Here is a 21,725-nt window from a genome sequence, read left to right on the forward strand (position 1 = left end):
TTCATTCATTCATTTTTTTTTTTTTTTAAGGACAGGGTTTCACCAAGTTGGCCAGGCTGGTCTTGAACTCCTGACCTCAGGTGATCTGCCCGCCTCAGCCTCCCAAAGTGCTGAGATTACAGGCATGAGCCACCACGCCCGGCTCATTCATTCTTTTACATATTTATTTGAACATATTAATTAAGGTCATAATTAATTAAGGTCTGAGAAAGGAAAACAAACTTGACGGGAAGGTCTCCGGAAAGCTTTAAGAAAAAGGCAAACACAGAATTTGGTTTTGGTGTAAAGCGAGTAAAGAATTGAGGAATTCCAGGGGGATGTCAGTGGTCAGATCTGTGTTTCTTAAAATCACTCTGGCAGCAAGTTGAGACTAGACCAAGGAAAAGTGAAAGAATTAAGTTAAAAACAATAATAATAGAATAATAATAATAGACACTAGAAGCTGATAGCAGCTAAGTGCTTAGGTCAGTCCTTGTACTAAGTGCTTGACCTGCTTTATCTCATGTAATCCTTAAAACGATCCGTGAGACAAGAATTATTATTATTCCCATTTTATAGGGGAAGGTCTGGAAAAGCCTGTATTTCCTTCCATGTCTAACAAAACAATTTGTATTCTTGGCCATGAGAACTCAGGTAAGAAAGTGAAAAAGACCTGATCTAAAATCAAGGACTATGGGAAGAGATTTCGGAGAACTAGGGAGGAAAATAACCTTTGTTTCTCAGAGCAAATGGGCCAAGTGTTAGTGCTATACCCCATAAACACTAAAACCACCGCTGAGACTCTATACTGCTTAAAGGATTATGATTTAGATTGAACCTGCCTTGTCATGTAAGTCTAACTCCATTGTAGGAGCCATGTCTTTTGGCTATTGCTGTCACATTCTGTCACTCCATCTGGCAAACAGTGGGTACTCAAATTTTATCTGTTTAATGAGAAAATTTTCATGTTGTCATTCAACATTCCTTGGAACCTGGGGCAATTCATTGTTTCCCCTCTCCCACGCCCACACCTTAGTTTCCCTATCTTTCTATTGCAGTAGGTTGAACCTCATTAATTCATTATATGTTAAAATAAACAAGGTGCTATTCAGGTAATTAATTACCTCGGGCAAAGGTAAGGATATTCTAGGGGTGAGAGTGTCAATACTGGGTTAGGTGTGCACACCTATCATCTTGGCAGTTCAAGATAAAAGGGAAGAAAGCAGGTTTCATATTCCTTAAAGCAGTTTCCTTTACTATTTAAAGGTACTGGAGTTCTTGGGATAGAGAGGGAAACGCGCACAGAGACGTCTTCCCCCAGGACACCGCCCTTAAAATCAAACGGAGGAAGACTTTCTTCTTGAATGCGCTTGGCAAACCCTCTCGGGAAAGGGGACGGTGGGACGGCCATGGAGGTGAAGAAAGAATGCATCCACACCTCGCGCGTCTTCCCAAGGACGGGTTGACAAGTGACACAGGCGCGCAGACCTCTGTCACTTATTTATTTTCCTTTCCGCTGGGTGCGCTGTCCCTTTAAATGGAGACGCTGGTGCTGGCTCCGTAGCACGGGAGCCGGCAGCTTGTTGATTTCAGAGCTGGTGAATTTCACATTGTTTCCACTTCACTTTCCTCGCCCGGGGGGTGGCTCCGGTTGGCTCCACGACCGCTGTCGTGGCTGCCAGCGAGGGCCAGGGCAGGGACGCGCAGCATCGGGGCGGGCGTGGGGCCGGAGAAAAGGGTGTCGGGGCCACACACGCACCCTCGCTGCAGTCCAGCTCCTCCCGAAGCTCGCACGCCCAGAGCGCGAGGAGCGGGGGACCGCCCGCCCAGACGCCCGCCCGCCAACCCGCCCACGGGCCGGGGCCGAAGCCTGGGAGTCGGCGAGGGGAGGAGGCCCAGGGGGGCGGGGTGGGGGGCGGGGGTGGGTGCTGCGCTGCCGCGGAGCTGCTGCTCGGCGCGTTTTGCATGAAGATGGCGGCTCCCACCGCCTGCAAGGCAGCCTCCCTGGGCTGTAACAACAAGCCTACGTTCCCGGAGCTGGATTTCAGGTCGGGAGCTCGGGTGGAGGAATTGAACAAACTCATCCAAGAATTTACGAAGCACGACCAGAGGGAATACGACGATCAGAGAGCGCTGGAGATTCACACAGCCAAGGATTTCATCTTTTCCATGCTGGGTAAGGAGGAAAAAGGGGGAGGCGTGTGTGTGCGCTGGGAAGCGGAGTAGAGAACCCATTCCCCCTTCTCGGTTTCCTTCCCGAGCCGGTGCCTGGGGTATGAGCCATCTCTGTTCCGCCTCTGCCTTTTTTCTCCCCCGAAAGTCGAGCTGCCTGCCCTCCCCTCGTTACTATGCTTTACGCCGGGTTTCCCTTTCCCCCCTGCTCGCTTGCTCTTTTGTTAATTTATCCGCCACCGGGGCTTGGCAGGCAGGTGAGGCGTTCGCGGTTGAAACGCTGCACCGTTGCGGGGAAGCCCGGGGAAGCGAGTGCGGTCCAGGTGAGCCCCTGAGGTGCCATCAGTTGAGGGATTTGGCTGCCGGCGGCAGGGACCTGCGCCTTCCCGACGCCGGCTCCCCGGAGCTTGGGAGCGGAGACAGCTCAGGGCTCTGGCTTGGCGCCCGAGCGACAAGTTGTCTCTCTCGTCTCGCGGCGCGGCGCTGTCACGCCGAGCCCCCGGTGGCCAAACTTGTTGGGTGTTCCCGAGTAACCCGCTAAAGTAGTCGGGGCGTCCGGAGTTTCTGCAACTTTGATTTGCAAATCGACTTCCCTTCGGGGCGTTCGGAAGCATTTCCGTTGCTTCTCCCGGCTGGTCGCTGAGCTCGGAATTCCTAATTCCCAGCTCCTGTGTGACCAGGCGCGGAGCTCCGGCCGCGGTGGAGCGCCGTGCCCTGCTCTTTGTGTATTTGTCTTAGTGCTGGCCGACAGAGGTGCCCAGAGTTTCCAACCCCGGAGACCTCGGGGGCTGGAGAATACGCCGCCCACTCCCACCTGCAGCCCCTCACCTGCGGCTCCTGAAACATGATTGAATGCTGTGTTTAGGAACGTAATGAGCCCGGCCCGGGAGACGGAGCCCACCCTCTCCAGGTGTCCTGCTTTGGGGATTTTTGCGACTGAGGTTTAGGGTGCGTTTGCCAGGCGCCTCGGTTTTAGCTTGCGGCTCCGCCAGTGGATCCGTGGCTGTCTGGCGGTGCGTGGCCCGCGGTCAGCGTTCCGCAGAACTGGTACTCCAGGGTAGCGCTGCTCTAACGCTTATCCCTGGGTGCGCTCTACACATATATCAGCCAATTTTCCATGTGTTGACAAATTTGACTGGGAAAGGTCTTTTGGTCACAGAGGAAGACAGGACTTTTGACTTTCTCCTGCAGTCTGCTTGGATTTCGGCCGGCTGTTGCTGCTTCTATCCTGGGATACCTTCTTCCTTCCAGGTTTTCTTCTTCCTCACTGCCCAAGGAGCGGGTAATACAGACTGAACGTGTGTCCGCTGGTAGTTGTTCACGCATTGGGAAGTTGGATGGAACAGGTTAAAACTCTAGGCTGGTTTTTACCTTTTGCGCCACACTCTCCAAGTGTATCTTACGTTACGTATGGGGTTAAAAAACTCTTTATTGAGAAATCTGATCGTTCAGCTATTTCGATGAAATATATGTATATATATATATATATATTTAAATTCATAATATGGTAGGAATGAGCTTCCACAGGGAAGCCTAAAATGCTTACAAAGTCAAAAGCCAACACAGTGATTATCAGGAAGGTGGAGACACACACAGAAGGCTGAGGGCAGTTATTTAAGTTGTTTAATTAATCATAGCCGTTCTCTGTGACACATATAATGGAAGTCTGCCATCGTGTTAATAGAGCCCCCAGATCAGTTCTGATGTCTCTTGGCATAGGTCATTCACTAGAAGAAGGTCATCACCAGTTAGGATAGTCATAGGTCAGGAAATGGGAGAACATAGGGAGGGGTAAGTTTAAGTGCCTGGCTCATTAAGAATTTCTCTGCTTAACCCTACAGCTACACACTGAATGAGCAAAGCTTTTATCCAAATATAAAAAATGTGAATTATTCTAGGGTGCTGAATTTTTTGCACGTGTTTAATGTCATGGGTGGCATTGTGTTGACAGGTAAACTAGATTTGCTTCTATTCCTTTTTACCCAGTTGACCTTGCAGGCAGTCTGCATGCCCCCTGTGAATTTAGCATTTCCTCCTACAGGAGAGAAAATTCAGGAGAGTGTCATTTAAGCTTTTTGCCCCTCTGGACACTAGAAGGCAGATGGTGAAATGAGCTTTCCCGTGTGTGGTACTGCATTCATTTGCGAGTTCCTTGCTTTCCTTTAATGAGTTGCTGGCTGCTCTAGACAAGTGAAGGTTTGGCGACAGCAAGGGTCCCTATGTGGATTTAGTTTTTTATAAAGCAGATTTTGGCTTGGCTTAAAAAAATCATTTTTTTTGTACACTTTGTTTCACTTGCCACAGCTTTGGTTGTTTAATGAATATGCAAATGAGGTCTCTTAATGACCCCTAGCTTGTTAAGGTGTCACTTGGGTGGCACCAGACCCTCATTTCAGGGAGGGGTGTGTGTGTGTGTGTGTGTGTATGTGTGTGTGTGGTTTCAGAGGTAGTCCTCTTGGCTTTGTTCTGTTTCCGAGCTGCACCTGAGGATTGTTAACAGCTTACAAATATTATTCCCTCACAAGAATGAAGTGGCCAACCACGAATTGGGCGAAAGCCTCTTTAGTGGCACTGAGAATAATACTGCCTTGGGTTTCAGGCGTTGGCGGGGCTGGGGCATGTTACTCTCTTTATGTGTAAGATTGTTAGCCAAGCCTGAAGCCCCTCCAGCTTCGTAGATCCTTTTCATTTTGTCTAGTTTGGAGGAATTTTACCCTGAAGAGCAAGGAGGTGGTAGACAGTTGTCATAATCGATGACCTGTCAGCACCAAGAGACTCTACTATTTTATCAAAGCGGGGTTCTGTACAGGCTGTGGGGTTGATCTGAACCTGCTGGTGGTCACTGTGGTCTCTGGGATCTGTCCTGCTGCTCCCTGTTTGTACAGAGACTGATTTTTTTTTGAAGGCAGGTGTTAACTGCAATTGTCTAGATTCACTTCTTATTTCTCTATACCCTGGTCTTTTAGAATGATTGCTCTTATTATCTAGTTAATATTTGAGAGCCCAGACTGTGCAAGAGGCTGGCAGTGCATAATAAACAGCATTTATCAAAATTCAGGGAATTGCCAGAGTTCATTAATGTTTTAATAATATTTGGTATTTGCATAATGTCTCTGCCAGCTCTTTTGTTATCTTCATTCCCTGGTGAGGTTCGATGGAGACTGGTTTGTGTCCCCATTGAACAGATGCAGAACAGGGGGTATGCAGGTGCTAGAGAAGGCAGGAAAGAGACAAGCTGTCACCTAACCTACAGACCAAGTGGTCGGTACCATGGTACAATTTTTATGATAGTTAATCATTTAGTAATTGTCTTCTCAGGGCCAGGAACTACGCATAGACTTTTGAATAGATATTGCTTTCCCATTACATAGACGAAGATATTGTTATTTAGTGGGGTTAGGAAACTGGATATCCAGGGTCACATAGCTAATAAATAGTAGAGAAGTTACTAAAACTGAGATCATACTTTCTCTAAAACATGTTTCTCTTCTCCTGCTTGAGCCTAATAAGAATAGATGCATATTAACTAACACAAGAACAGAAAATCAAACACCGCATGTTCTCACTCATAGGCAGGTGTTGAACAACGAGAACACATGGACACAGGGAGGGGAGCACCACACACTGGGGTCTGTTGGGGGGAAATAGGGGAAGGACAGCAGGGGGTGGGGAGTTGGGAAGAGATAGCATGGGGAGAAATGCCAGATATAGGTGAAGGGGAAGAAGGCAGCAAATCACACTGCCATGTGTGTACCTATGCAACAATCTTGCATGTTCTTCACATGTACCCCAAAACCTAAAATGCAATTAAAAAAAAGAATAGATGCATATTAGGAGAAATACCTAATGTAGATGACGGGACGATGGATGCAGCAAACCACCACCATGGCACGTGTATATCTGTGTAACAAACCTGCATGATCTGCACATGTACCCCAGAACTTAAAGTGTCGTAAATAAAGGTTAAAAAAGAATTCAACCCCTTTGAGTAAATATTAAGGAGTATGATTGCTAGCTTGTATGGTAATAATATGTTTAGTTTTGGAAGAAACCACTAAAATGTCCTAAAAGTGGCTGAATCATTTTGCATTCCCACCAGCGATAGTTTCTGTTGCTCTTAAAAAAAAAAAAAAAAAAAAAAAAAAGATGCATAAAATCCAGAGGAGAGGCTTTGTTTTAAAAAATTACTTCTTTCAGGATTTTGTTTCTGGTTTTAGCTATAAGTTTTAGCATAGTAGATTCCTGGAACAGTCTGAGTTCAAGTTTTCTATAATAAGATCTCCTATTTGAATTTTTGATTGAAAAAATCATAGTCATTATAATAAAATGCCGAAATCTATAGTTCCATTCCTAGCTTGCCTCTTGTTGGCTGTGTGGTCTTAGTTTTTTTTCTCTCTTTGAGATAGGATCTTGCTCTGTTGCCTAGCCTGGAGTGTAATAGTGTGATCATGGCTCGCTGCGGCCTCAAATTCCTAGGCTGAAGCAATTTTCCTGCCTCGTCTTCCCTATTGGCTGGGACTAGAGATGTGTACCACCATTCCCAGCTAATTTTTAATTAAAAAAATTTTTTTGTATAGGTGGGGTCTTGTTATGTTGCCCAGGCTGGGTCTCGAAATCCTGGCCTCAAGTGATCCTCCCACTTCAGGCTCCCAAATTGCTGGGATTACAGGCAAGAGCCACCATGCTTGGCCAGATTTTTCATTTATTGAACATGGGTAACAGTAATACATTGTTTTTCGGGATTGTTATGTCTGAATGTCAAATTACTTTGCTAACTAAAAAGTAAAATGTACATGAGTTTATTACGTAATGTTTATTTATTTATTTGAGACAGGGTCTTGCTCCGTCACCCGCTGGAGTACAGTGGTGTGATCTCAGCTTACTGCAACCTCCACTTCCCAGGGTCAAGTGTTCCTCCCACCAACGCCTCCCAAGTAGCTAGGACTACAGGCACATAACACCGTGCCTGGCTGTTTGTATTTTTGGTAGAGACAAGGTTTCGCCATGTTGCCCAGGCTGGTTTCAAATTCCTGAGTTCAAGCAATCCACCCACTTTGACCTCCCAGAGTGCTGGGATTACAGGCATGAGCCACTGTACCCAGCCTTAAAAAATATATTTTTTTTCCTTAGAAAATCCAGTGAACTTAAATTGGAATTATTTCTGCAGCTTGACATCTGAAAGAACTCTGGAGTACAATTAGGGTAGCCCAGAAGGATATGGGCTCTGGCTGTAGAGGGCGTGATCAATTTCAACATTCATTGCCATTTGGTCCGCTCATACTATGTGCTGACCATGGTGCTAGCTACTTTGCCTAAATCCATTAGATCATGTCATCGTTTTTCCACAGCTTTGTAAGGATAAGTATCCTGCCTATTTTGAAAGTGAAATAGGTGGTATTACACCTTTTAAAGAGGAAATGTCGAGGTTCGAAGAAGTCAAGAACTCATGCTAAGATCATGCAGATTTTGAGAATGAATCTAGTTATTTCTGACTCAGAAGCTCATGTTCCTTTCACTGTAGTAGCAACCAGTTTCCTTTGCTTTTGGGAGAGACAACCAAAAGGCCTCACTTCCAGAGTAATACTATACTCAGTAGCCTGCCTAGCCTGTAGGAGCAGAGATAATTTTTCCTTTCCTTTCCTCTTTCTTTTCCTCTTCCTGTCCGTTCCCCTTCCCCTTCCATTCGCATTCCTTTTTCTTTCGGCTTTCGCTCTTTTGTCCTTCGCTCTTTTGCCCAAATTGGAGTGCAGGGGCACTGTCTCAGCTCATTGCAACCTGTGCCTCTTGTCCTGCCTCAGCTTCCTGAGTAGCTGGGATTACAGGTGCCCGCTACCACGACTGGCCAATTTTAGTATTTTTAGTAGAGATGGGGTTTCACCATGTTGGGCAGGCTGGTCTAGAACTCCTGACCTCCGGTGATCCACCCGCCTTGGCCTCCCAAAGTGCTGGGATTACAGGTGTGAGCGACTGTGCCTGGCCTGAGATAATTTCTTTTTGTCTCCCTGTCTCTGTCTCTCTTTCTCTCCCTCTGTTTTTTTTTTTTTCCCCTACGCATTTGACAAATACTTAGTGAATGCAATAGTGTTTGCCAATCAACTTGCAGGGTTCTGAGGATAAAGTAGCAAGCAAAAAGTTTGAGAACTTTATGAGGGCCTTTAGGGACCCTTCCTCCATTTCCTTTGCCCACCAACTCTAGCAGGATATTTTGATGGTTATTTCTTCTCCCAGGCCAATAAATGCCATGTGGCCATTTCAAAGATGTAAATATGTGGTATGGTGCTCCTGGACCTACCTTTTTTTTTTTTTTTTTTTTTTTTTTTTTTTTTTGGAGACGAAGTCTTGCTCTGTTGCCCAGGCTGGAGTGCAGTGGTGCGATCTTGGCTCACTGCAGCCTCTGCCTCCCGGGTTCAAGCGATTCTCCTGCCTCAGCCTCTGGAATAGCTGAAACTACAGGTGCATGTACCACCACGCCCGGCTAATTTTTTGTGTTTTCAGTAGAGACGAGGTTTCACCGTGTTAGCCAGGATGGTCTCAATCTCCTGACCTCGTGACCCGCTTGCCTCAGTCTCCCAAAGTACTGGGATTATAGGCATGAGCTACTGCGCCTGGCCAACATATTTTTAGGCACTTTCTGCATCTCCAGAGTGGGTCATTTTGAAGCCCTACCTTTCCAGTGTTTGTGTTTTCTCTTAATTGACCCAGCAGAATTTACTGTGGGATTTTATTGTGCATTGGTGTTTTGTGGGCCTCCAAGTGCTTGATAAGCCCCCAAGAGTTGTGTTCACTAACGTGCTGTATCTGTATAGTGGACAGGATAATCTCAGAAGTTTGTTCTCTCTCTGAGAACATTAGGTATACCGGGCAGAGAATCCCTCTAAACACTTATTTTTGTGCTAGTTTGGATTGGTTTTCATTCTCCCTCCATGGTTCTGGGCAGTGGCTGCCCTTCATCCCTGACAAAAGAGCCCTGGAACTGTTGACAGTCCTAGGTCTTCCTGTCATTCCTTGTCGTGCCACCTGTTGGCTGATGCATTGCTCGCAGTTAGGCTGAGCCCCTTTTTAATTCACAGAAATGTTGGATTTGAACAATTCAGAATCTCTGGTCTCATTCAGACCTATTGAATCAGAATCCCTAGAGATCCCCAAACTGGCTGCTCAGCCGTTTAAGATCCTGTCTTGTGTTAGGCCTGATGTTTTGCATTCTCTGTCGCTGACACAATGAACATGATCCCAGTTGACTTTTGAGACTAGAACCAAGCTGCTGAGCCTAATGAGCAGATAATGTCTGTCTGCTTCTGGAAAGTAATAACGGAGTTCTTCCACCTGGGACAGAGGCAAGGAGGCATAGTGATTGAGACAAGGGTGTTTACTTTGTCACAGGTTTGAATAGGGCTTTACCTTATTGTATCATTTAATCATCACCATTACACTTTGAAGTTAAAAAAAAACCTGTGATGAACCCTAGCATTAGAAAAATACAGGAATTCATCCAAGTTTATCAGCAAGGAGTGGAATAGGTGGGACTTAACCGGGGTCAGGATGAATACCAAGCCCTGGCTTTTAACAAGGACAATATTCTGCTCTCAAGGGGGCCCAGAGACCCAGATTTTACCTCTGAATCTCCAGTTATTAATATTTGCTGTGTGACTTTGGGCAACTCACTCGGACTTTAAACCTCAGTTTGTAAAAATATATGAGTTGGGGTTAATTATAGGCACTTCATGTGTTCAGGTGCATTCAGTTCTGAACCTGAAATGTTTTATAGAGCATGAGAAAAGGAAATTTCTGAGTTCTTGTACCAGCTGTTTTGTACCATGTGCTATGTGTTTTACCCTGTCTCCTAACCTGTGATGGGCCTAATTTTGCCCATTTTCCAATGATAGAAAATGCAAACAATAAAGTAAAATCACTCCTAAACTTTAATCACTATTCATATTTTGATTTCTAAACACCTACATTTATACATGTGCTTATATCCAGACATATGCGTACATTTACAAAACGGGGATGGTATGGGATCCATGCTCTCTTATTAATAGTACATTTTTCAATACACTGTCATCTACTCTATTAAGGAACTATAAGTTGAAACCCGTAGAATGATGTTTTCCTAGCTTCTTTCATTCATCTCTTTTTATTCCAAAAGAAGATGCATTTCTAGAACTTAGAGCACATTCTGTTATTTATGTATATATATATATGTGAATGACAGATCTCACTCTATTGCCTAGGCTGGAGTGCAATGGCGCCATCATGACTCACTGTAGCCTTGACTTCTTGGGCTCAAGCGATCTTCTTCCTCAGCTTCCCAAGTACCTGGGACCACAGGAAAGCAAAGCCATGCCTGATTAATTAAAAAAAATTTTTTTTTTTGGTAGAGATGGGGGTTTCACTATGTTGCCCAGGCTGGAATTGAACTCTTGGGCTAAGTGATTCTCCCACCTTGGCCTCCTGAAGTGTTGGGATTACAGGTATGAGCTACCATGCTCCACCTTTATTCTGTGATTTAATAATTGAGGGTAATGAATCCTCACATTGGTGACTTCTGAGGATTTTACCTGCCTTTCCATGCCGTCTCCTGTCTCTGCACGTTCTACATTGTCAAATGACACACACCCCCGTAGTTCTCACTTTCTTTGCTTAGGCTGTTTTCTCTCTCTCTTTTTTTTTTTGAGAGAGAGCATTGCTCTGTCATCCAGGTTGGAGAGCAGTGGCTGATCTCAATCTCTGCTCACTGCAACCTCTGCCTCTCAGGTTCAAGTGATTCTCCTGCTTCAGCCTCTAGAGTAACTGGGATTATAGGCATGCGCCATCATGCCCAGCTAATGTTTTGTATTTTTAGTATAGATGGGGTTTTTTGCCATGTTGGCCAGGCTGGTCTTGAACTCCTGACCTCAGGTGATCTGCCCACCTTGACCTCCCAAAGTGCTGGGATTGTAGGTGTGAGTCACCGTGCCTGGCTGAGGCTCTTTCTCTATCAGAATTCCCTAACCTGGGTCCATGGAAACAGCATGGAGCCTGTGAACTTGAGTGTGGGAGAAAAAAGGACATTTGTGTTAACGTCAAACTTAAATACAGCATTTTCTTTCATTGTAAATGTAGGTGGGAAACCATAGTGTTATTAGTGGTACGTATGTTTTTGTTGCCGGTAGAAATCCCAGGCATTTTTATTTCATATTGCAGTTGTTGCAAATATCTCAAAAAAATGTTTCCTGCTGTTTTGAAATTATGGTGGATATTAGACTTGCTGCTAGGTTTTATTTTTTAAGGTGCTAGTAATCACATATGATACTGTATCACAAATTTGCTTTAAAAATACATTTCGTATTTTAATACTGATTTTCTTGGAAATCCTGAGTGATGTTATCATATTCATTTAAATATACCATTCTCTGCAGGGAACAACAGGCTTCTACAGTCTGTCAAGAGGATCCATGTCACAGAATCAAGCCTATGTCTCAGCTTCTACAGATGGCCTTCTGACACCTTACCTCTGCTTTATTTTTCTCTCTCAGCTCAAATGCCACTTGACTTATGAAGCCTTCCTATAGCTCTTCGAGAAGAACAAAATTTACCTTTCCTGTGTTTCCTCCTAATGCCTGGTCCCTTTTGTGGCCCTTAGCCTATTCTTTCCCATGCTATAAAGAATCCTTGGCTTATTTATCTTTGCAGTCCCTGGGGGCGGGGGGTAGGGTCATGCACATAGTAGGCGCTCACTAAGTGTGATGTGACTTGAGTCAGTCTTTAAAAGAGCTCTTCCCAGTGAAACTTTTATTTCAGTCTCTGAGAAATTAGCACTTTCTAACCTTGTCTCTATGATTTTTTAAAATCCATTGAGTTACACCATATCATCTTTTCTGGAGTCAAGAAAATCTTGATCTTATCTCCTTATGTGGCAGAGGGATGTAGGGCAAGTTTTTTTACATTTCTTAAGACCTATCCTCGGCAATGTAAGAAATGTCCATAGCGATTGCTGTGGCTTGTTGACTGGGAACAGCAAAGTGCCACTCATGACTCATAGGAATGTTCCCTTTCTTGTGGACCCCAGTGTTTCTTCACAGAGATGTTAGGGTACTTCTGGACCTCTGGCATGCCCATATTCAGGGCTTTCCAGAATGTAGAGTGGGCATGCGTTATCTTTCGCGTTATGTTGTTCAGTGTGCTTATCAGTTATCTTCCAAGTATTTGGATGGTTAATCTGGAATGCAAGTTGTAGGAATTGTTTATTATTATAAACTGTTACTTGCCATCCATAATTTACCTTTGGACAATGCTTTATAGATTACAATAAATATTCACATCTGGTATGGTATTATCCTTAGGTCAGGCCTTTGAGAAAGGTTGTATAGGAACTATTAACCCCCATTTCTGGATGGGAGTACTGAGACTCTGGGAGGTGATGCGACTGAGCTCTAGGTCACAGAATTAGTTGTAGATCAAGACTCCACCCAGCTATTGGGTGTCTTCTGCTATAGTCAGTACACCACCTGCAGAGAGCTTATAGACTTCCCCCCTTAGCATCTTTCGTGGGTTGGTGGGGTTGATTCTATAGTCACAGACAAGGGAACAATAGTAGGTTTCATTCCCCTTTGGACCTCTCTGCTCTCCACCTGAGCCGAAGGTATATAGGGGGTGAATCTGACCGAGAGTGGAATGAGTAAGTACAAGCCCTAAAGACATTCATTCTCCAGGTCTGATTTTTAGGCCTTGCCCAACTCATCCTTAGGGCTTGTGACAGTGTCTACAATGGATCTGGGCAAGTACTTGCCCACTGAGTGATCTCCTTCAGAACCATTCCTAGTTATGCCCTCCTGTGAGGCCTTGGTTCCAGGAAACAGCTATCTGTTTTTCATTGACTGAAGTGCCTTCTCATGAATTCATTCTGCGCAGGATAAAGAAATAACTGGGGACAGTGCTGCTATGAATAAAGCTGGCATGGGGAACTGTTCAATTTGTTTATTTTTTATATTTTTTCCTTAACATAAGAAGACTTGTGAGTTAAGTCAGTAGTGGGAGTTGGCATAAGTCTTGTTTAGGTTTTTGTCTCTTCCAACTAGTATTTGAATATCTACAATGTGTGTAGAATGGTGCTAAGCATTCATTCATTCATGAATTCATTCAACATATTGGCATGCCTACCATGTGCTGGTGTAATTCTTGGTGTAATTACTATATAAGTGCACAGAGTAGTGAATAAGAGAACCAAGACCATTCCCTCCATAGATCTTCTGTTCTTTGGAGGATTTAACAAAATTAGGCATGCAAGTAAACAGGGGTGTGCGCTGTAAAAAACAAGAAGCAAAGAATATGATGATGGTGGGCAGCTGGGTAGGATACAGTGAAGAATGGTGGAGAAGCCTTCCCTGAAGCAGAGATGTTTGAAATGCACGATGAAGAAGCCGCCAAGCCTCTCAAGACCGGGTGGAAGCGTATTCCAGGTAGACCGACAGCAGGTTGAAAGACTCTGAGGTGAGAGGTAAACTTGAAAGATTTCTTTGGTCTTTATAAAGTGGAATGGTCTATGTTCAGATAAGGCCTATGATGGGGTGGCGCTGCCTGCCTTGGCATTTAGTGAGCTTCTTGTGGATAAAGTTTTTCCAGGTGGGACCACACTTTTGCTAGACTCTTGCTAACAGCATTCAGGTGGCCAGGTGTGGTGGCTTATGCCTGTAATCCTAGCACTTTGGGAGGCCGAGGCGGGCGGATCATGAGGTCACGAGATTGAGACCATCCTGGCCAACATGATGAAACCCCTGTCTCTACTGAAAATACAAAAATTAGCTGGGTGTGGTGGTGTACTCCTGGAGTCCCAGCTACTTTGGAGGCTGAGGCAGGAGAATCGTTTGAACCTGGGAGGCAGAAGTTGTAGTCAGCCGAGACCACGTCACTGCACTCCAGCCTGGTGACTCTGTCTCAGACAGACAGACAAAAACAAAACAAATAGCATTCAGGGATGGGGTGGGGTGGGGTAGGAGGAATGTAGAAAAGTTGGATTGCAAGTCCTCAAAAGGCCCTCTGTAGCTATATGATCCTTAAATTTCACCTCTGATAGTCCTAGGTCAGAAACAGTGACTCATATTTGATGATTTGTGGTTCAAAGTACAGCTTTCATGGGATGATGCTGATAAGCCTCTATTTTTATCTAGTCCTCCACAGTTTACGAAATACTTTCATATGTATCATCTGATTTGATTTATTCCTCACAGCAACCCTAGGAAATATTATTGTACCTATTTTAACACAGGAAGGAACCATTATCAAGAGAAGTTAACTAACTCATTCAAGGTCACTCGATGGTTGAGGTGGGATTAAACTCGAATCGTTTGAAACTCACCTCATTCTTCATGTTACAGTGATTTTCTTTTCCTTTTCTTTTCTTTCCCTTTTTTTTTTTTCTTTTTGAGACACGGCTTGCTTGCTCTGTCGCCCAGGCTGGAGTGCGGTGGTGTGATCTCGGCTCACTGCAGCCTCAACCTACTGGGCTGAAGCAATTTTCACACCTCAGATTCCTGAGTAGTCGGCAGTATAGGCACACACCTCCACGCCTGGCTAATTTTTAAATTTTTTGCAGAGAGAGGGTCTTGCCATGTTGCCTAAGCTGGCAATAATTTAAAAACAAAAAGAAACCTTTTCTACTCCATCCCAACTTGTTGCAAGGAATGGCAAGGGGATGATTTCTGGTCTGGAGAAAGGCACTGAGTGAGGCTCAGGAGGAAGAACTAAGCCGGGAGGCTGCAAGTCTGCCTGTGCCTGATGGGTACTTAACGGTGAGCACTGTTTTAGACTGCTTCAAGAGCACCCTTTTAGCAGCCGCAGCTGTTCTTAATAGCAGCTGCTTGTGCGGATTGTGTTGTGATTAATAAAGGAAACTCAACAGTTTGTTCTTTCAACGGTGCCCTTGGTGTGCACAGCCTGCTTTTCATACCGTTTTGAATTGGAACAACACAACCCTACAGGCATATGGTGCCTGCGGACTCATTACCCTGTGAGAAGAGATGGTCCACCTAGGTGAGAGCTGCTGCTCCCAGGGCCTCCCAGGGACTGGACCGTAAGGAAGATGACTGGTGGGTGGCTCAGTAAATGCCGACTCCTCAGTATGAGTCGGATGCCAGGGAGGCAGGGTGCGTTGGTAGAGGGAGATCACCTCTTGTCCCTTTTGTCTGATGGGGCTGCTGCTCTTCAACACCTGCTTGTAGGTCCTCCACTGTAGTGGTTCTGGAACTTCAGTGTGTGTATCAGTGTCCTGCTTGTTGAAAAGCAGATGCCAGGGCCCACTTCCACCGTTTCCGGTTCTGTAGCTCTGGGATGGAGCCTGAGAATTTGCATTTCTAATGAGCTTCCAGCTGATGCGGCTGCTGCTGGTTGAGGGACCTCACTTTAAGCACCACAGCCAAGGGTCCAGGGCTGAGGGTCTGGGCTGGTAGAACTTTGGATGTTTTGGATTTTTATGAGAAATCTCCAGATTTTAAGTATTGAGAATAAATCAAATTTTAAAGAAACACCATGGGGTTTAAAACTGCAGGTCACACAGAAAACTGCCTCTCAATTGATCACCTCTGATCTGAATACTTCCAGGAAAGTTATTGTGCAGCCTGCTCCGAAAACTGAGACCCAGAGAAGGATGGTAGTTCATCCGCAGTGTGTAGCTAATTTGGGGTAGAATCATGACTAGAACCCAGGTTTCCTGCTGTGTGTGGGTTTGTCCTTGCACACTCTATTCTGAATACATTTTTTCTTTAAATGGGAAAACTATGTAACGTTGAAAATAATAATAACTAAAATATTGCTAACTATGTTCCAGGTGTGGTTCTTTTTTTTGGGGGGGGTACGGAGTTTCGCTCTTGTTACCCAGGCTGGAGTGCAATGGCGCGATCTCGGCTCACCGCAACCTCCGCCTCCTGGGTTCAGGCAATTCTCCTGCCTCAGCCTCCTGAGTAGCTGGGATTACAGGCACGTGCCACCATGCCCAGCTAATTTTTTGTATTTTTAGTAGAGACGGGGTTTCACCGTGTTGACCAGGATGGTCTCGATCTCTTGACCTCGTGACCCACCTGCCTCGGCCTCCCAAAGTGCTGGGATTACAGGCTTGAGCCACCGCGCCCGGCCCTGTGGTTCTAAGTACTTTATGCAGATTAGCTAAATCAATCCTAACACCAACACTGAGGAAGGTACTGTATTAGGCTGTTCTTGCATTTCTATAAAGAAATACCTGAGACTGTTAATTTAAAAAAAAGGTTTAATTGGCTCACAGTTCTGCAGGGTTTATAGGAAGCAGAGTGCTGGCATCTGCTCAGCTTCTGGTGAAGCCTCAGATGGTTTTCTTTTCCTTTTCTTTTTTTTTTTTTTTTTTTAGACGGAGTTTTGCTCTTGTTGCCCAGGCCAGAGTGCAGTGGCACAATCTCAGCTCACCGCAAACTTTGCCTCCTGGGTTCAAGAGATTCTCCTCTCTCATGGCCTCCTGAGTAGCTGGGATGACAGGTGCCCACCACCATACCTGGCTAAGTTTTGTATTTTTTTTCTTTTAAATAGAGACGAGGTTTCATCACGTTGGCCAGGCTGGTCTCAAACTCCTGACCTCAGGTGATCCGCCCACCTTGACCTCCCAAAGTACTGGGATTACAGGCATGAGCCACCTCACCCGGCCTGTCAATCAAGACAGAAGGAAAGTGGCAGCAGGTACTTCACATGGCAAATGTGGGAGCCAGTGAAAGTACATTCTTTTAAACGACCCCCCCATACTTTTAAATGACCAGATCTTGCAAGAGCTCAGCGTGAGAGCTCACTTATCACCAAGGAGATGGCCCAAGCCATTCATGAGGGATCTGCCCCCATGATCTAAACACCGCCTACCAGGCTCTGCATCTAACGCTGGGGATTGCATTTCAACATGAGACATGGGTTGTTGGGGGAGCAAACTCTATCAGTACTATTATCCTTATTTTACTGATGGGAAATCTGAAACACAGGTTAAGTAATTTGCCCAAAGTCACAGAGCTACTAGTAGAGTGAGGATTTAACCCAAGAAGTCTAGCTTCAGGCAGAAAAGGGCAAGTAACAACTTTTTTTCAAAACTTCATTTAAAAAAGCAACAAAAAACCTCTTCCCATGCAAAATACAAATCATTGACAGATTCCTACAATTTTGATGCTGCCAGGAAACTTGAAAATTAGGGAGTTGGCTTGACTTCCTCCCTCTTCCATGTTATAGACATGGAAACTGAGGGGCAAAAAGAAAAGGGGACTTGATCCTCCTGTAGTCTGGAGGTTAAGTAAATGTTGGGTAAGTAATGCTTTTTTCTTTTTTATTTTTTTTGAGACAGAGTTTCATTCTTGTTGCCCAGGCTAGAGTGCAGTGGCATGATCCCAGCCCATCACAACCTCTGCCTTCCGGGTTCAAGCGATTCTCCTGGCTTATCCTCCCGAGTAGCTGGGATTACAGGCATGTGCCACCACACCCAGCTAATTTTGTATTGTTAGTAGAGATGGGGTTTCTTCATGTTGGTCAGGCTAATCTCGAACTCCCGACCTCAGGTGATCCGCCTGCCTTGGCCTCCTAAAGTGCTGGGATTACAGGTGTGAGCCACAGTGCCTGGCTGGGTAAGTAATGCTTTCTAAGAAAGATACTTGTACTTGAGACAGTTGGCTCCATAGCATTTGCGCCCAAGGGAAGATTTTGCTGACTTTGAAGATGAAGGGAAGTCACTTCGCGAAGGCTGTGCTTCAAGGTAGGGAAAATTTCCCCTGTTACAAAGCCATCTTGTAGTTTGAAGTTCTCTTAATTGCTATTAGAGGAAGGATGCTAAATAAATAGCCTCATAGGCAAGGTATATTTTTGGTCTGTCGTGTTTGCTTTGGTCTTTTGACTTGTTCCTCGTCTCTGTCTCTCTGGTTTCTTTCCTCTGAAGTGTGACCTTTTTCTTATGCCCGTGCTGTTTCCACAGCTTGGAATAGCATGATGAATATTTTGATCTCTGAACAATTAATGTCTATAATAAGGAAGGCTGGGGGGCTGGCCTCTGGACTACAGGACCAGCCTGTGGCTGGGAAGAGTTGCGGCTGTGTGGGCTGAGACACCTCCTTAGGACCTGAAAGGGCCAGCATAACCTTCACTCCCCATTGCTGGTCTTAGAGCTTAGGAGGATTTAGGGTGTTGTAATTGGATTCAAAGAATTAGAGTAGAGTGGAGTTAAGCTAGTGGGAATCTTCCTGAGATCAGCTCATCCAACCCCATCATTTTACTGGTAGAGAAAACCCCTGGTGAAGTGACTTGTTCAAGGTCAAACAGTGATGGTAGTGATGATAATGATGAAATTGAGCAACTCTTCCCCACTGTTTGCTGGGCAATGTTCCAAGTACTTATAATTATTAATCCATTTAATCCTCACAACAATCCTATAAGGAGAGTGCTGTTACCCTTCCGCACTTTATAAATAAGAAACCCAAAGCTGGGAAATCACTTTGCTCAAGTTAGGGATAGAGGCTGGATTTCAAACATCAGCAGTCTGACTCCTCCCCTCTTTGCACCTTCACTGAACTGACTACGCCGGGCTCTGTGTGGTTGCAGGTGTACAAATGTGGGGTGGTGCCACACACTGAATGAAAGAACGCAAGTGGGGCTAGTGGGCAGAGGGGAGATGATAATGGTTTTGCCTTCCTGAAAGCCAGTGGCTAATACGGTTCTGGCTCCTGGTCCAGAGTCTTTTTCACTGTGTCAGGTGGCCTTCCTTGGCAGCTCCTGGGACAAACATTCTTTTGATGCTTGTGATTTTGTTTATTGAAAAGTCCTTGGTATGAAATCTCATCCTATCCACAGCCTCCTCATTTTGAAAGTTAGAGGGTATGTCCCAGCTAATGGATTGATTTAAAGATGTATAAAGGTCAATTGGGCCCTCGACACTAAGTAAATTAGGGCAGCCTTCTGAAATGCAGGCTTTCCCCCACACTCCCCCAGTGGGTTTAATTTCAGATTTAGAACATTTAATTAGGACATAGTTAATGTAGTCTGTCATTGTGGGGATAATGGGGAAGCAGATCTATTTTTCAGGGAAAGGCAGATGCCAAATGTATTTTTAGGAAGCTGACTTTGAGGTCAAAATTTATAAATTGAGTTGGGTTTTATGTGAACTAAGGGATTGACCTCTTTAGTGCCGTAAGTGACTCTTACAGTGACTAAAAAGTGACTAATTGTTTGTTAATATAAATAACCTGGTCCAGCTTCCCTGCTTTCCAAGGGCATATGTTTGTACACTGACTTGTCTTAAAGCATTGAAACATATTCATAGGATGCTACAAAATTGGTTGTTGGAATGAAGTAACTTCTTGAGATCCTGGTGCTCATGATGCAGAGGATTGGAATTGAAAGTCTCAGAGAAGCCTCATTCCCAGCCTACTTACTCATGGTTTTCTGGCAATAAAGTCTTAATAGGAATGGAAACATTCATTTCTTCATGGAATAATACTGAACCGTCTGGACAGTGTAGAACCTCATGGCAAACAATTTTAAAATCTCTGGTTCTTGGGGAAGTGGATTGATGGGAGATGATCCACAAAATGTCTTGGTGTTATCCAAGACCACCCAACCCTGGATCCATCCTCTCTGCCATCTCGGGCCCTTCACCTGAGTATTATTGCTGCCTTCTCCGTATGTGGTTCTTTTTCAGTACTGATTCCTTCCTAAAGCATTCACACATCCATGCTTCGTAAATTTCTTCAGCAGAGACCTTGGAGACAACAAGTCGTGCAACAAGTCTTCTGGGTCGTAGGAATACAATAGGGAACAAATCTTTATGTTACTTATTCAGTCTTAGGAGGAGATGGACAAGTTAAAAAAAGCTTTAAAGATTACGATCAATACCCTAAAGGAAAGAACAACCAACCAAACCAGCACAGGGTGCTGTGACTTGGCATTCTTCTCCAACTTGACCCTGTTGACCATTCTCTTCCCTACATGCTGCCCTCCCTTGGCTTTCATGACCACACGTTCTTTTTGGTTTTCCCTCTTTTTTCCATCTCTGTGTAAAGGATGGATCTGTCCAACTCTTGGTGACTGCTTCTGTCTTTTCTCCCCTCAACACTTTGTGATCTGTCTTAAAGTGCCAGTTTCCATCTCCCAAGCCTGTGTTGCAGCTTAGACCCCTTGACTGCCTCATTGACAGTTCTACTTGGATGACCCGAAGATGACATAAAGTTAGTGTTTAAAGTGAATTTATCTGTGCCCCAAACCCGCTTCTTCTCAGTCAGCCACACTGCTGCACATAAGGTGCCCAGAACACGAACTTGGCAGCCATCCTGGGCTTCTCCCTAGCCGGAAGCTGAAGAGGAAATGTGGCCTGTCAAGTCCGCTACCTTTTTTGGACTGCGTTTTCTTCCCTCCATGCCATCACCATAGACCAGGCCAGGACCATCTGTTTCATGGATTGTTACAATAATCTCACCGCGACTTTGCTTCCAGTCTTGCATCCTTTCAAGCCCTTCTCCGTGCTGAGTCATCCTTTAAGTATGCGTAAACCCATTACAGGCATCCCATCATTCTTTTTATTTATTTATTTATTTATTTATTTTTGAGACGGCATCTTGCTCTGTCACCCAGGCTGGAGTGCAATGGTGCAATCTCGGCTCACTGCAATCTCCACCTCCTGGGTTCAAGTGATTCTCCTGCCTCAGCCTCCCGGCTAGCGGGGATTACAGGCACCCACCACCACGCTCAGCTAATTTTTGTATTTTTAGTAGAGATGGAGTTTTAGCGTGTTCGTCAGGCTAGTCTTGAACTCCTGACCTCAAGTGATCCACCCACCTCAGCCTCCCAAAGTGCTGGGAGTACAGGTGTAAGCCACTGTGTCTGGCTGTTCAAACTCCTTAGCCCGTTTTCAGGCAACATCTGTAGCTTCCTCTCCTGTAACCACTTCAGTTTTACTGTATATTTCTTGTATACCTACTGTGAGAATAGGCACCATGTGATGTACTGGCCTTGTATTATATGTTAAGGAAAGACACAAACATTCTGAACATGTTTAGAGGGCCTCAGTCCTCTTTCCCCTGTTGCCTCGTCAGCCTCATACTGAAACCTTAGAAACTCTTACTGTCATTTCAACCACATTGGCCTTTCACTTCTTTGAAAATTCCACATCCCCCTGCCCACAGAGGTCTTGGCTGGAATGCCCCATCCCTCTTATCACACATAGACACATCTCATTAACTCTTAGTGATCCATGAGATCTCAGCTCCATCAAATCACCACTTCTTGGGGAGGCCTTTCCGGCTAGTGTAGAACAGGTCGAATTTTTCTCCAGCCTTCTAGCTTCACAAGTTTCTTAGTTGCACCAATTAGTTATGAATTTGCAATAATTATTTGTGCTTAATGTCTGATATTTTACAGTGCCAGAGAAACTCAGTGATGGCCTTTTGTGTGTCTGTTTCTGTCTTTTTTTAACTTGCCTGAGAAGCAGATCAAGAAATATTTGTTGGCATCGTTGGCGATTTTACCTTCGTTCTTGAACTGGGGCGATAGGGTGATATACCATTCATGATGATTCACTAAGATGGCTATGTGTGTTCTGAGCTTTTTTTTTTTTTTTT

At 44.9% G+C, this 21,725-nt stretch overlaps 1 protein-coding gene across 1 annotated transcript in view; it reads left to right on the plus strand.

The window, feature by feature from the left end:
* Positions 1–1,522: 1,522 nt before the first annotated feature.
* The window catches only part of MB21D2 (Mab-21 domain containing 2), a 132,432-nt gene continuing 112,229 nt past the window's right edge, over positions 1,523–21,725 (plus strand). The window contains exon 1 of the mRNA XM_032298242.1: positions 1,523–2,155. Within this exon, the coding sequence (XP_032154133.1) occupies positions 1,945–2,155 (211 nt within the window). The 5' untranslated portion in view covers positions 1,523–1,944. The remainder of the gene's footprint in view (positions 2,156–21,725) is intronic.

This window comes from Sapajus apella, unplaced genomic scaffold, assembly GCF_009761245.1.
Source record: "Sapajus apella isolate SASKATOON/1434 unplaced genomic scaffold, GSC_monkey_1.0 scaffold38, whole genome shotgun sequence".
Taxonomy (NCBI): Eukaryota; Metazoa; Chordata; class Mammalia; order Primates; family Cebidae; genus Sapajus; species Sapajus apella.